Raw genomic sequence first — 15,332 nt, 5'->3', positions numbered from 1 at the left:
ACTTTAAGCTTACGTCAAACCAAATGATAGTGTAACTGCATTAAGGATATGCAAACCTTAAAGAAAGTAAATCTCACTGCAGCGTCATTCACCTCCTTCGTCTAGCCAGGCTTTATTTGTAGCTGTAGTGACTGAAATAGTTGCTGCCTTTATCTCTCAGACTTCACAAGACGCTTATGGTGCACTCTGACCTGTGCCAAGACTGAGGGTCTTTAGTTTGGGTCAGGAGATGTTAGCTTAGCAAATGGCGGAGCTGCTCTTTGCACCACATGTTGTCTAGAAGAGGGGAAGAAAGAAAAAACTATAAAAGTGATAGTCATGCTTTGAAATTATGCACATGAGAAGCTAATCTGTTCTGACTTCAGATTAGGTTAGTAGTGGACGTTGCTGAGATTTATTATCTTAGAATTATCTTGAATTATATAGATTAAAATAGAGAAATTAAGTTGAAATGTGTAAATATAAAAAATTAGCCTTTTTCCATTTCTTTAAAAACATGTCTTTCATTTCTTTTGTGCATTTGAGTCTGAAAGTATATCATTCGAGGATACATTCACAGTCCTGAGTCACGGCGTTGGTGAGAGGTTACAGCTGTGGGTCGTCTGCTAATCGGAAGTTTTGCGGTTCAATCCCTGCTCCTCTAATCTGCGTTTAGAAGTATCCCCGGGGAAGATACTGAAGTAAGAGAGCGCTTTGAGTGCTCAAATGAGTGAGTGTTGAGTGTTCTGCTGGAGGTTTCTTCCTGTTAAAAGGGAGTTTTTCCTTCCCACTGTCGCCAAAGTGCTTGCTCATAGGGGTCATATGATTGTTGGGTTTTTCTCTGTATGTATTATGGTAGGGTCTACCTTACAATATAAAGCGCCTTGAGGCGACTGCTGTTGTGATTTGGTGCTGTGTAATTAAAATTGAATTGAATTCAAGTAGAGTAGAAAACCGTTGTATAAATATCAGTCTATTCAAATATATATACTGAGCTACTTCAGGTCGAAGGACTTCTGTGATTGTCACACGTTGGTTGGTGAAGTCCATTTAAAAACTGGATGTGAAGTAAGCAGCAGTTCTGCTGAGAATCCAAGAGACACATTTCCATCACACGATGGGCCCATCCTAAAACCTGCTTTATCGTTTTATTTTATTTTCACACTAATGAGAAGCATTAAAGCAAAATAAAATCTAGAAAGCTTGTCTTGTCTTTTGCCTGTAGACTCAGTGTAATCATAACCAGAGACGTGTTTGTAGAGATGAAGAGTACAGAGTCCGAGACTCCTCCTGTTAAAGGGGACACTGATGGACAGCTGCTAATGTTGAGTTAGCGAGTGGGTGAATGAGGAAGTGCTGTATGGCCTGGCAAACTGACTGAAGTCTGTACTATGAGCCGGTGTCTGCACTGCTACTTTGTAATGAAACCACGTGGATGTCTGAGTCGGTTCGAGCCGCATAAACACTTTCAAATGCTGAAGTAACATCAACTTCTTTTTATGAATCTTCCTGCCGTGTCCTCCTACTTAACCTCTTTCTACCTCTCTTTACCACACTCGCTGGCTCGCTCACTTTCCCCCTCGCTTCCTCCCATGCAGTCTTTTAAGCACCACGGCAACCTTCTCGGAGGGATTGGTTGCCAGGAGACAGGATTCGCTCCCCATTGTATGCTGACAAAGGTGGCGGTGAGGTGGGGGGGTTACAATCAGCAGGACTGTGGCGAGTTGGAGGCCTGTGGGACTGGCGCTTTACAATTACGGGTGTGTTGGAGACAGAGGCTGGGAGGGACAGAGAGGGGGATGAGTGAGTGAGATAGTGGTAGTGGGGGGGTACAGGGTGGAGCACGCTGACACCCTAAATTCCTTCTGCTCATTCATTCCTGGTCTCCCAGTAACCATGCTGGGTGTGCTGCGTCAGACAGTGAGTCGCTCACAGAGACGCAGACAGCCACGAATAGTTATTAGGATAGACTTTAATTAGCCACCATGCACTCCCTCATTGCTCAGCTCTCCTCCTACATGCACACACAGCACACATCTTGCTACAATGGCAGACTCTGAGCTCAAGGAAATAAATCTGTGGCTGGAGTCTTTGCATGACTGCGTTTACAACCAGCCCATTTTTCATAGTTTTCCTTGGAATTTAATGATGGCCTTCCTTATCACTCGATTATATTACCCTCAGGGAAGAAGGCCTGTTTACTTTTGCTCTGCTGCTGTTTCTCTTAATAAACACTGAAGCTCATCCTATATAAGCCGATGATTGTATACAGCACCGCTGCAGACTTTGACCTCAGTGAGATCATATCTGTTCTGATTGTGGTGTTTCACATCCTGAATACAGTATATGTTGCTCAACACTGTGTGAGCTGCAAACAGTGTGGTGTGTCTTGTGACATAAGGCATTTTTTTTCCTGTTGGTAATGTTGAAATCATAACAATGAGCTCAACTGAGATGTCCTAGTGTATTTCTAATACACCCAGTGGGTAAATATTATTGATTTGTGGTCTTAAAGGCCCTGAAAACATCTTTTCACACTCACGGCTCAGTTAAAGTTTTTATGTATGGGGCAGATTCTTGTCAGTGATTGAAAGAAGATGGGGCCCAGCTAACGTGATGCCATATGCTGTGTGCTGTCGCACTCACAAGTCCTGATGTAGCAGATTGTCTGATTTTAAAGATGTTTCAGAGCTTTATTTTCAGCACATGCTTTGATCTAATTTGTTTTGTCATTTTTGGGCCGCATCAAACAACATGTTAGCATGCGGCCGTGAGTATGTGCATGAGCTGCACTGTTGTGTGCATGTTGTGTGTACACGGAAACACGGCTTTAATCAGACACAGGTGAAGCCAGTAAACTGCTGCATCCCTACTTGTGACATTCATCATCATCTATCACTTTTAGAAAGGTAGAAATCTCCCGTGCATGCTGCCTCTTACATCAAATCCAGTCTGTTTTTTGCTTTCATTAAGTCTAAAACTGTCATTTACCCGCGAGAGATCTCTGCTGGCGACCTGAGCGGCGCCGCTTCTACATACGCAGACTCTGCTGTTAGCTACAATAGCAGGAGGAAATAAAAGCTCAAATTCACTGCTGCTCATGGCAACTAGACCAACAAGTCTATTGCAATATGGCAAAACTCATGGGCACACCCCGGCTCTCTCCATTGTTTTATGTCTAAATGAAGCTTTGGAAAACAGTGACATGGAAGAGACGCTTGGATGACACTCTGGCGCTTCAACAGATCATTAAAGCTAGTTACGTTACACATTTAATGTCTGAAAAGGGCTTATGAATACTCAGATTACCTTATTTGCATTGCACTTCCTCTACTGGAGTTTATACTTCCTGAAGCAGGATTAAATGGATTTATATCATTGTTGGGGGGGGGAAGCTGTGTCTGCATGTTGGGCTTGATGAAGAATTAAGAATACACTACCTGTGTTTTCTTTATCATAACATATTCTGTAGCCTATCACAGAATATGTTGTCATGGAGGTGTACAGGCAATCAAATGTGTCTGCCCGTTGAAGGTAAAATATCCTGAAATGGCATTTTTTCTCATTTGTGTGGTGCGTAATGAAAAAGGCCTCTAGCTGCACTGTAATTGAAACAAATGCTACCCAAGGCTCCAGATAGCTGCCATCGATTCAACAGGTGCATCATTACTCATCAGAGAAAGCAGTCGCTGCGATAAACCATTCCAGCTGATTGTTTTTCTCTCCTCTCTAAGCAACTTAGACACTATAGATCATGATATATTAATAAGAAAACTGGAACGTTATGGTGTCAGAGGGGTAGTTTTAGATTGGGTCCGGAGTTATTTAAGTGACAGAAAGCAGTTTATGAAAATAAATGGTGGTTGCTCCTTATGTATGGACATTGCTTGTGGTGTACCCCAAGGGTCAGTTTTGGGTCCAAAATTCTTCAACTTGTACATTAACGACATCTGTAAAGTGTCCAAAGTATTAAAAATGGTTCTCTTTGCTGACGATACAAACATTTTTTGCTCTGGTGATGATCTGCAGAATTTATTGGAGGATATGACTAATGAAATAAGTAAAGTGAAGTTCTGGCTTGATAAAAACAAATTATCATTAAATTTGAATAAATCTAAACTTATGTTATTTGGAAATAGTAGTTTAAATACAAATGCAAAGATTCAAATAAATGGTGTTGATATTGAAAGAGTCAGTGAAAATAAATTTCTGGGGGTAATAATAGATGAAAAACTTAACTGGAGAGCTCACGTAAGATATATTCATTCCAAAGTATCACGAAGCATTGCAGTACTAAACAAGGCAAAACAGGTATTCGACAGAACATCACTTCATATTCTCTACTGTTCACTGGTTTCACCATACTTAAGCTATTGTGCAGAGGTCTGGGGCAATAACTATAAAACCACATTACATTCACTTTTTACTCTTCAAAAGAAAGCAATTCGAATCATCCACAATGCAGGTTATAGGGAACATACAAACTCACTATTTTTGCAGTCTGAAATATTGAAAATTGACGATATAGTGAAATTCCAAACAGCACAAATTCTATTCAAAGCAAAAAATAAAGAACTGCCAGGTAATATTCAGAGTATGTTTTTTTTTTGAAAGAAGGAAGTTATAATTTAAGGGGTTTTTGTAACTTCAAAACAATGAAGGTACGTACTACAAGAAAAGGCTTTTGTGTTTCTGTTCAAGGAGTGAAACTATGGAACAAACTGAATATGGAATTAAAGCAATGTCCAAACATAAAACTGTTCAAAAAGAGTTATAAAAATATGATCTTCTCGATCTATAAAGAAAAGGAAAATATTTAAATTAAGTGAATGTCTCTATTTAAAAACAAACAAACAAAAAATTCATGATGTGATATTATAGTATATAGTATATCAGAAATCTGTTCACTATTTTTATTACAAATTATATCAGTAAGGAAGCTGACTAAATATTCACTGATAATTTATGGGACAGGGGTGGGATTAAATAAGTGTATACTTCTTCCCACTCCCTTTCAACATGTAAATTAATCAGAATGTTTTTTTTGTATGTAATTTGTATAGTATATTTTTTTTTCTCTCATTTCTTTTCTAAATGTACTTGTATATTGTTCACATGTTGAAATAAATTACCAATCAAACTTTAAAATGTGCTGCAGCTTCAAGTGTTTGATGAATCGACACGGCGTTCCTTAATGCAGATGCCAGGCTGAGTATCCGCTTTGACAGTGACAGACACATATCTAGCTTTTCTCTATTTTGCTTCCCATTTCTCGTGCTTCTGCTGAAGGCGGCGGATCGTTCCCATCAAGGGCATCTGTCAAAATCTGTGGGCCGAAACAACCAGCTGCAGCCCCGGTGGCCATGGGAATAAAACTGAGCTTGTGCTATCATATCAAGTGCTCACATTCTCTGAGCTTCAGCAGTAGTGGGTTGGAGTCAGATTGTGACACTCTGTATGTGTTTAAGTTTCATTCTTTCGTCTGCCACAGGGGCATGAAGCCACTGAGGGACGGGGACTTGACTTGTAGCTAACGCTTTCTTTACCTTGAGAGCCTGGAAAACATATTTCCCCTGCAGTGAGCTGTCTCGATGTTAGAATTGCCACAATAGATATCCTGGTTAACCCTACTGTATGATGACATTGAAACGTCGGGGTTAGGCATCCGCGATCAGCTGGTTTGGATAACAGAATACTTTGAAGGTTAAACGATGAATTGTAGTGGTCGTAGTAACATCTACACCTTGGAAGCTGATTTTTTTTTCCTTCCTTTGATTTTAATTTTTGCTGTTAATGTGTGTAAACAGTTGCCAGGTTTGGCTGCTGTTCCACCAAATACGAAAGGAGCTAAAATGAGATGCAGATGTCGCTATGGACCCAGCAGATACATTTAGTTACATGTGTTTGATGCTATTTTGCAGTATTTTTAAGTGTAACACGTTTAAAGCACTTTTTCGCAGCAACATATTGAGATAATTTTTTTTTTTAAGAAGTTCTCCCCCTGCTCGTTGGTTGGACGGTGGCAAGCTGTCAGAAGGATTTTAATACATTGAGGCGGCATGTGACAACTCCAGTCTCTATGGGCTGTGCTCCTGCTGGAGCTTAAATCTCTTATTGAATAAAAAATCTTAACCCAGATGATGTCGCCCTGGAAATTATGTTTATTCATTCTAAGAATAAATGCTTAAGAGGCTGCTTCAGTTTGTCGTTATTATTATCACCATTCGTTCAGCTAAGCTACGATCTGCTGCGTTAGTCTTGCTTTACATTGTGCAGATGTAAAGAATATATATATCTGAGACAAAGAAAGATACAAACATGACATGAGTTGTAAAGAACAGAAAAGCAAAAATAATTTCTTTTGCTGTTTTATATTTATTTTTTGTTTTTCTGTCAGTAAATTTAAACCCTTTATGCTGTGATGCAGTGTTTTTAGCACAAGGCTTGCTCTCTTTACTGAAGCTTAGTGCAGTCACCCTTATCACAGACTCTAAGCTCTTTGGTCTCAGAATAAAAACTCCTGTCCTAATTATGAAAAACATGCTTTATTCTCATTTTTTCTTTCAGATGATGTTAAACAGAATATAAAGTCACCTCCAAAACTGTCAGTAAGCTCACAGTTAACAGCTCTTGCAAACGTAGTTGTCCTTGTGTTATTGTATATGTCGCCGTTTGTGACTTTAATTAATGTTCTTTGCTTCCAGGGTTGACCTCAGGTCTAGAGATCACATCATCTTCAGCGTCTACGCCCACAGAGGTGGCCAGCGGACAGAGCGTGAAGCTGGATTGCCAGTTCACTCTGGCTTCTGAAGATTCTGGACCGCTGGATATTGAATGGAGCTTGGTGGCGTCTGACAACCAGAAAGACGACCAAGTGGTAAGTGTTTTAAAATGAAAATATGTGTGTGCTGTCCTTAATTCACGACGGTCTCTGGGCTATGAAAAGAGCTTGGGAAGCTTGAAGCCCTGACAGCACGTGGAGATCCTCCATTTAATGGCAGCCTCGTTCAGTGTTTAAATGTGAAGCCATGAGGAATATTAACTATGTCTGAATGAAAGAATGCCATCACTTTAACAGATGAAGCCAGCGGAGTGCCTGAAACAGCCTTTAGAGATGGTTTCTACTGTGGGACGGTCCTCTCCCGTGGCTCTCTGCTCTGCCACCTGTCATAAAGCTTTTTCATCCCTCTCTCCTTTTTTTCCTCCTTCCCTTGCGTTCTATGGCTTTTTTGTGAGCCAAATGTTATAAATGGGTCACAGCCTCATCATTAGGCATTTCTGTCCTCCACCCACTGTTGTTTCTGTCTGCAGTCCCAACCAGCCCCCCTCTCAGTCAGGTAGAACTGACTGTCTGCACAGTTTTGCCTTTAACTCTGTTTCTTTTTGCTGTGGCTCATTAGCTGGAGTGTGGGAGGAAATACACGTTCCTAGTATATTTATGATTGTCATGATGAAAGCTCATTGCGAGCACTTTCAGCATGTCTCGTTTTTGTATGAACTGGCCTCTTCCTTGTGTCTGAATACAGCTGCAGAAATATATCAAATATCCCCAAAAAGCCTTTGATTCCACAGTTTATTGTCTTTATTACGTGCCATTTTGCTGGCTCCAGTGTCCACATGTGTTAATGTTTCCAAACCTTTGGAGGGATTTGGACAAGTCGGACGTCTCTCTCTGAACATATTTGTTCTCCTTGACCTATCAGATTTTTCTCGCTACATACGCACGCTCAGATTTGTGTAGCCGTTAACCAACGTGAAGTCGTGCGCACAGTAAATTCTTTGTAATTAGTGGCGTGTTAACTCCAAATTGCCATTTTTAATATATGTGACAGTGTTGAATAGAATTAGGCCAACCTGCTAAGAGCAAAGCTGCCGGGCCAGTCGGAGCAATGAAAGTTTTTAGCCAGAGGCTCAGAACCTTTGCTCACCTGAGCTGTGGAAATCCAAACAAAGGGAAAGGCTGCTGTCAGATAATATTTTTAAATGGAGAACTAGTCTGTAAGATCAGGACACAAGGCCGGGGTTGTATGGCATGTGTGGCATATGCCAGTGACCTCATTTGAAGCTTTTGTTCACATTAATGTGCTTTATGTTTGAGCTTTTCTCAGCATCGATGTAGTGGCAGCGCCTTTTATTTGACACATCCTACATATCGTCAGGATCTTTTTCAGGGTGGTGAAGCATAGCTAATGCATCCTGCTTTGTTAGGCCTCAGTGTGAGATGCCAGACATGCCTACAGTATCAGTCATTTGCATTTGGCTCTCATTGCCTGGCTACAGAGCTGCTGAAGGGAGGGCGTGCCCTGACTGAGTATTCACCACCAACGTGAAAACAACAGCAACAGAAAACAATTACGAAACCTGATGTCAGCAGAGAAAGAGCACGCAGCTCTATCACACAACCTGCTTCCTTTATCTTTGAGTGTAACAGCAGAGCCTTTTGTTTGTTGACGTTATTGAAACGGGAATTTCTGTATATTGAAGGATTTGTGTGTAAAAATGTGACAAGGTTTGGTGAAAGTTGAATCGTTTCTATTCAGAAGCTCATGGACGTGTTTTGTTGGACATCTTCAGGTAGAGGTTGAGCGCTAACCTCGTGAATCGGTTTGAGCTCGTCCCCTGAAAGGTGGCGGCGGCAGCACGTTGAGCCATCCGAGTCAGCAGCCTCAGTGGGAGCGCAGAGACAGAAGGGTGCTCCCCTTCAGCTATGCAGGTTGTTTAGATCATACAGGTATTGCTGCTGTGTGCTTTGCCTCTCAAATGAGCTGCAGCTTTTCCTCTTTCACTCCCCGAGTAACAGCGTCACATGACGATGATGTCATCTCAACGTGTGCTCCGTGAAACTGGCCAGTAGAGCTCTTCTTACCTCTGCAGCGGCCTACCGTTCAGTCACATTGAATGGTAGGCCAGCTGGCGCTTGCATCGTTACACAGCCTACCTGTTGTGAGATGCAGCACTTCTGTCCTTCTCCAGCTGGTCTAGTCATTTGCCCTTTATGGTTTCATGATCTTTTTTTTTTATTTTTATTATTCTCAAGGTTATTGTGCAGTTTATTTCTTTATTATTTTAGCTGGAGGTGTGCATGTGCATAAGTACTCCCATCTGTGAAGTAGTTGAGCCCAAGTGAGAGCTCTTGTCTGGCTGAGCTCGGGGCAATTTAATTTCCTCTTCACCGTGGTCTCATCTCGCCCATCTCTGTTATTGCTGCTGATGTTGTGATCCCCAGTGAAGTCAGAAGGATAGGTTTTCCTCCCCTGAGAGCCAAGAGGAATTTTACCACAATTACCTGTTTACATGGCTAATACGTACAAGATGAACACAGCGGGCACTGCGAGTTCGCCTGTCTCGAGAAGCCAGGCGTCCAGTTGGGAATTGAGAGGCAGGGCGAGTCGGCGTAGGCACATTAGAAGCTCGCTGACTCGTTCCCTTTGTTTTGTGCCTTGTGCTTCCTTTCAGTGCTCTGCTTCCTCTGATAGGTTCATTATTCCTCCTCTCCTCCTGCCGCCTTAACTTTCTCTCTGCTCGTCTCCACTCTGGGGTATTGCTGTGTCTGCTGTTGATCATGGCACAGAAAAGCCTGCTGATGACTGTCTCCATGGAAATGTGTAGAAGATGCCAGCGTCTGTGAAAGAGACTGAAAATTCTTTTCATTGTTTGTGTTTCTTGTAGCCTCTGTTCTTTTTCTGTGTGTTTCTGTTCCCCCCTCCACTATCTGCCCACTTCTAGCTACAAAGCCTCTCATTAGCTCCACCTGGCCTTTATTTCTAGGCATTTCCTTGCTGCTTTCAAGACCCAGACAGTTGTGTGCGTGTGTGTGGTGAAGTGGTTGGATAGAATTGGGAGCTTTGTTGACACAGCAGGTGTTGATTTAGCTCCACAGTGCTGGCTTTGTTTGTTCCACCTTCATTCTTCTTACGCACAGAAAGGGCAAAACAGCAGAGGCTGGCAGGCTGAAGGGCAGCCAGAGATAAGAGACTGTCCTTTATTGCTTCTGTGCATTTCAGCTGGTTCAGTAAACAAAGCCAATGCTTGCAGGAAGTAAACAACTTTCGTCTCAGCGGCTTTGTTCACTTTCTTTTTCTAGCAGAGTCTGTTTTATGTTTTCTTTGGTTTAAATGTGAATCTTTCCTTTGCTCTATTTCCAAAACAGATCATTTTGTACTCTGGCGACAGAGCCTACGAGGACTACGATACACCCGTCAAAGGTCGGGTCCACTTCAATTCGCCCGATCCGAAGAATGGCGACGCCTCAATCAACGTTCTAACGGTAAAGTCAACGGACACCGGCACCTACCAGTGCAAAGTGAAGAAGGCCCCTGGTGTCCGCAACAAGAAAATGCAGCTGCTTGTTATGGGTATGTAGGACGCTCACATTAGCATCAGGCTAGCAGTGTCCTAGCACTGTTTTTCCCTCACAGGGTCAATTCTCTCTGCCTCTGCTGTGGAAACGCAGCAGATCATACGCCCTTTGTCCACTTTGGCTGTTTTGATGTAATCCTTCCTAAGAGAGCATGACCTTCCCTGTGGCTGTAGAGCATTGCCCCTACGCTCGCTGCGATGGTGTCTAAAAGGATTATTCAGACATTCGAAAATATTTTTTTCTGTATTTTACCCATTTTAATACCTGCTTTGTACAATTATAACGTCAGTCAGGAAAAGTTATGCTTTTCCACTTAGAAACCTTAATTAACGGCTGAGCTAGCGACTGCATTGCTAATTAATGAAAAATTCCACTGTTACAAATCAGGCTGAAAGGAAGTGAATGCGCTCAGCTGTTGTTTTTATTGCACAGAGTGAGATGGGTGACACATCATAGTTGTATAAGTCAGACGATTCAGTCCCGAGGCAAACACACTCACAGTGGCCTCACTGGTCAGTCAGGCAGCTAAATGATGTTGAAAGTGAATCGCCTCCCGAAACCAGCTCGCTATTTGCATGTGGGGAAAAACAGCCTACACGTGTAACACTTGTGTGTGTGTGTGTGTGTGTGTGTGTGTGTGTGTGTGTGTGTGTGTGTTGTGGGATAAGCTGTGTATTTAGCTGCTGTGGAAGCTCTGTTATCAGCACAGTTTCTGTTCTAAAGATAGGACGAGCTCCAGAAATGGCTGCCTCTCCCGCTGACGCGATATCGTGAAGAAAAGCGAGCGCACCGCACCGACTAGCTCAACCAGAAAAACACGAGTTGGTGAGAAGCAAACTTGTGATGCTGCAGCACAAAGCAGTTCTCTAATAAAGGGTGAATGCTGCAGATAATTTGGCCAAAAAATGTGGCAGCATCTGACTCGAGAGGCATCGACGAGGCCTTCGGGGGGGCAAACAGAAAAACTTAGTCACTGCTTGAGTCGTCACTAATACGTTTGACTGCGCATATGCTGTGATAGCTTCTCCTGCCAGCTATGCTTCTACATTTTTCACCAGTGAGGGAGATTTTTAAATTCTCATTTATTTGAAATTTTGGTTAGTGTTTGAAAAAAACAGCCTAGTGTCGTATGAAACAGGCTGCATGCAGCACAGGCAGTGGTTGATCTTATGATGCATGAACCTGCTGTGTTTTATCCACCTGTTTCTACAGATCTGTTACAGTTACACTGCCTCCTGTTAAAGTATTAACGAAACGTACGCTGCTGTTCTAGCTATCCTCCTTATTTTAATCATTTGACTTGTTCATTCTGAGCTGCTGTGGATAAGGGCATCGGCTAATGAATAAACATGTAGTGAGGCTGAAATCCGGATAGCTTTAGCTGCGAGTGCTTGTGTGTGTTTGAGAGACCGCTCGAGGCTACAGGAGCTGACAGGCTGCTAGTTGTTGACCCCAGGGGTAGAGGATGTTAAAAGGAGAGGTGAGGACATCTTGCCTGCTCTGCATTTTACCTTGAGGTTGATGTTGTCACGAGGTGGATGGTCCCCAAGAGCAGGGCAGACGTGCACATGTGTGTCTGTGTGCATGAACATAAGCCGACCTGAGTATATCTACTGGGTTTTTGCCGTGGTTTGTCACGATCGCTGCCATGCGCGCACACATGCTCACACCTGCAGTGTACATGGTGTCCAGGTGCTGTGCACAGGGTAGCATGCCTCGTTGTGTATTCTCCTCCGGTTGCAGCAGGACATTGAAGTTAACAGGAGGAGAGTACCCACCTGCAGTTCAGCGCTGCACGTCAGCATCTCTAACAACTGTTTCTGACTAGGCCCCGCCTATGCTCCCGGCAGCCAATCACTCGGCCCTGCCCGTGTTCAGACAATCCTCATCACATCCAGCTCAAAGCTCAACAGCCGATCTCATTAATTCAGTCTGCCTGGCCCGCGAGTCGCTTATATTTCACTTTACCGTTCCACATTTAGCAAAGTTATTTGTGAAGCGGTGCATCTCCTGTCTGTAATGCATACCAAGATCTGTTTTTCTCTTTTCCACACACCTTGTGCACATAATAAATCTGTTCATTTAACGCAGTAGGGCCGCCTGTATCGCGTTGTCTCTGTGCTCTTCCAGCCTCCTTTTGACCTCATCATTCAGGAGAATGAAATCGGCTCAAAGGACAGAAGCCCTAAAAAAAGAGGAGCTGTGTGTTTCAACGCTCAGATGTGTTGACTTGACTTTCACCTTTAAAAGACGCTTTTAAAAATGTCATAACTCACTGACATTTACTGTGTGTGTGTGTGTGTGTGTGTGTGTGTGTGTCTGCAGCAAAGTGCAGGCCAGAGACTTGGGAGCCACGCAGCCTTGGCGTCCATCACTCTACCATCTGTCCATTAGCACCTGCTTCATGTGTGCTCTCCTGCTTTCTGTTTTACCCCCTCTAACCTCGCCCTGTCTGTTTATTAGATCGGGAGGGGCACTCAGTGCTGTCAGTGTACTGTTAATCCTTATGGTTATGCCTGCTAAGCTCCTCCCTTCCCGCCTGGCACCTGGTTCAGATCTGTAGAGCCCCGCTCCAGACGCCATTACAGCACCGTGAAGTCGGCGTCCTGACAGTGAACACAGAGCACAGTCTGTGGCCTTAGATTTCCTCTGTCCAAACATTACCCGTCACTTTCTCTCCCTCCTCTCACTCACCGCGTGTCTGGGCTTGTTTTCGAATCAGTCTCATCTCTTACCAACACCCCGACTGAACGACAGCACACGTGTGCTTGCGTGTCCACTGACGCAGCGCCTTTCTTCCACACGATTATCCTGAGTGACAGCTCTTAATAACTACAGATGTATCAATTACTCTGATTACTGCTCTAATTTGTCAGATGGGCGCTGCTTTGAGTGAGGGAGGAAACTCAACTTTAGAGCTACACAATACACAGACGCACACTGTAAGATTGGAAAATCACTGGGTTGGCTTCCTCTGCCTCTTTGCTCTCCACAGAGAAGCCGTCCAAGCCCAGGTGCTACACTGAGGGCTCCACACATGAAGGCAAAGACGTTGTGCTGAGGTGCACATCTGATGCAGGAAGCAAACCCATGAAATACAGCTGGGAGAAGACTACTGGCAGCAAAGTGCTGCCCGCCTCCTCAGTGCTGGGTAATGCAGCTTTTTACAAGGTCAAACCGTTTAAAGGTCCTGCACATAACTGTTTGTGTTTAACTCTGTCATTTTTCACTGTTTGTTTAGATCCTGTGTCAGGCACAGTCAACGTGAAGAATGCATCTGCCAGTGCATCTGGCACGTATCGCTGCACCGCTACCAATCGCGTTGGCGCCGAGCAGTGCGTGCTCGATCTCAGCGTGACAGCTAGTGAGTACCCAACCGTCTTAATTAGTGTCTATTCAGTCCATTTCACATGTAGAGCTCCCTGTATTCTGGTGTTTAATGATCAGGTTTGGAATAGTCGGAGCAGAAGTTTAAAAGGTTTTCCCAAGGTTATACCCCGTGAGCTGCTCTCGCTTTTAGGACAGCGTTTATACCTACATCAAGGGTGGGGAACTCGAGGGCCGGTGTCCTGCAGGTTTTAGACGTGTCCTTGATCCAACACAGCTGATTTAAACGGCTATACAACCTACTCAACATGTCTCGAAGGTCTCCAGAGGCCTGGTAATGAAAACAGTTGATTCAGGTGTGCTGACTCAGGGTGAGATCTAAAACCTGCAGGACGCAGAGTTCCCCACCCTGACCTATGTTAACAGTATAAACTGTTAAAAAAGGAGGAAAAATCAACACCGACCATCTTGTTGGAATCTTTAGGATGGTGAATATGACGACGTGCTATTTGTTCAAGACAAAAACAGGTCACCATGGCATTAAAATGTATTTATAACATAATTATAGATCGATGTCATTCTTCCTCTTATCAAGTTGTAGAATAGTCTGTAAATCTTTAAAACACGGGGGAGGACGTCAGTGATGTAAATCCTATATATAAACACTTTGCACCTTAATTTCTGTGCTTATTTGCTTTGTTGATATTCAGTAAAAGTTGCTGATTTTATTACTGATCAAATAATCTTCTTGCTTACAGGACAACTGTTACTTATTCTACTGACTCTGTCCTGTTTTGCAGTTGAGTCGGGCTTTGTTTGTTGTCTTGTTTTTATTGGTTTGTTCTTTTTAAATGTTAGTGTAAAAAGTGTTTGTGGGAAAACTGCTGTTGCTGTAGCGTGTGTCACTAGATTATGAAAAGTTTTCCTCAACATACAAAGTAAAGGTGAGTGCATGAAAAGCCTCCAAGGTTATTATAACAGGAAACGGATTGCCAGGTCAGCAGGTCAACCATCAGTCAAGTGCAAAGTCTGATGAATTCTGCCTTTGAAAGACGGAGTATTAGAGCGACGTGTTGCTGCCGTGCAGGAACGTGGAGCCTTCATTTATGATGTTATTAGATTTCTCCATCGCAGCTTTTGTTAAATCTCACTGAGCCACAGTGTGTGTCTGTGTGTGTGCGTGTGTGTGTGTGTTAATGAGAGTGTGTATGAAGTACTCGTTCTTCTGATCGTCAAACACCACGCTATGGTTTTGTTTACATTTCACTGGAAACCCAGATGTGCTGTCAGCAAACACAGTTTCCATCACATGGATGCCAACAAGGATATTTTGTTCAGTTCAGCACGTTTCGTGTGTTTCATGTGCTTTATGTGCCTGATTAGGATGACATGCTTGTTATGACTCACGAGTACTCTGCTACACCCAGCACCTTAACCCTCTCCCTTCTTTGTGTCGTCCAGTCCCGAATACTGCCGGCATCATCGCGGGATCCATAATCGCTGTCCTGTTGATCCTCCTCATCATCGCCATTATCCTGTTCTGCTTCTGCCGTGCCCGTAACAGGAAAAAGTACGAGAAGGAAATCTGCAACGAGATAAGGTACTCGATGAGATTTGGCCCTCAGATGCACACAGCTCCAATCTGATGGATTAATATTTTGTCTAG

The 15,332-nt window shown here is 43.3% G+C and overlaps 1 protein-coding gene across 1 annotated transcript in view; it reads left to right on the top strand.

Moving 5' to 3' along the window:
• The window catches only part of cxadr (CXADR Ig-like cell adhesion molecule), a 41,797-nt gene that overhangs the window by 24,713 nt on the left and 1,752 nt on the right, over positions 1-15,332 (top strand). The window contains exons 2-6 of the mRNA XM_085469440.1: positions 6,684-6,856; positions 10,130-10,334; positions 13,335-13,490; positions 13,581-13,703; positions 15,128-15,266. Coding sequence (XP_085325566.1) covers positions 6,684-6,856; positions 10,130-10,334; positions 13,335-13,490; positions 13,581-13,703; positions 15,128-15,266 — 796 coding nt within the window. The remainder of the gene's footprint in view (positions 1-6,683; positions 6,857-10,129; positions 10,335-13,334; positions 13,491-13,580; positions 13,704-15,127; positions 15,267-15,332) is intronic.

The sequence above is a fragment of the Copadichromis virginalis genome, linkage group LG10, assembly GCF_057382275.1.
Source record: "Copadichromis virginalis isolate Kocher_CV1m ecotype Utaka linkage group LG10, C_Virginalis_male_GT1.1, whole genome shotgun sequence".
Lineage (NCBI taxonomy): Eukaryota > Metazoa > Chordata > Actinopteri > Cichliformes > Cichlidae > Copadichromis > Copadichromis virginalis.
Note: the sequence above shows the minus strand (reverse complement) of the source record. Positions and strands in the feature narration are given on the sequence as shown.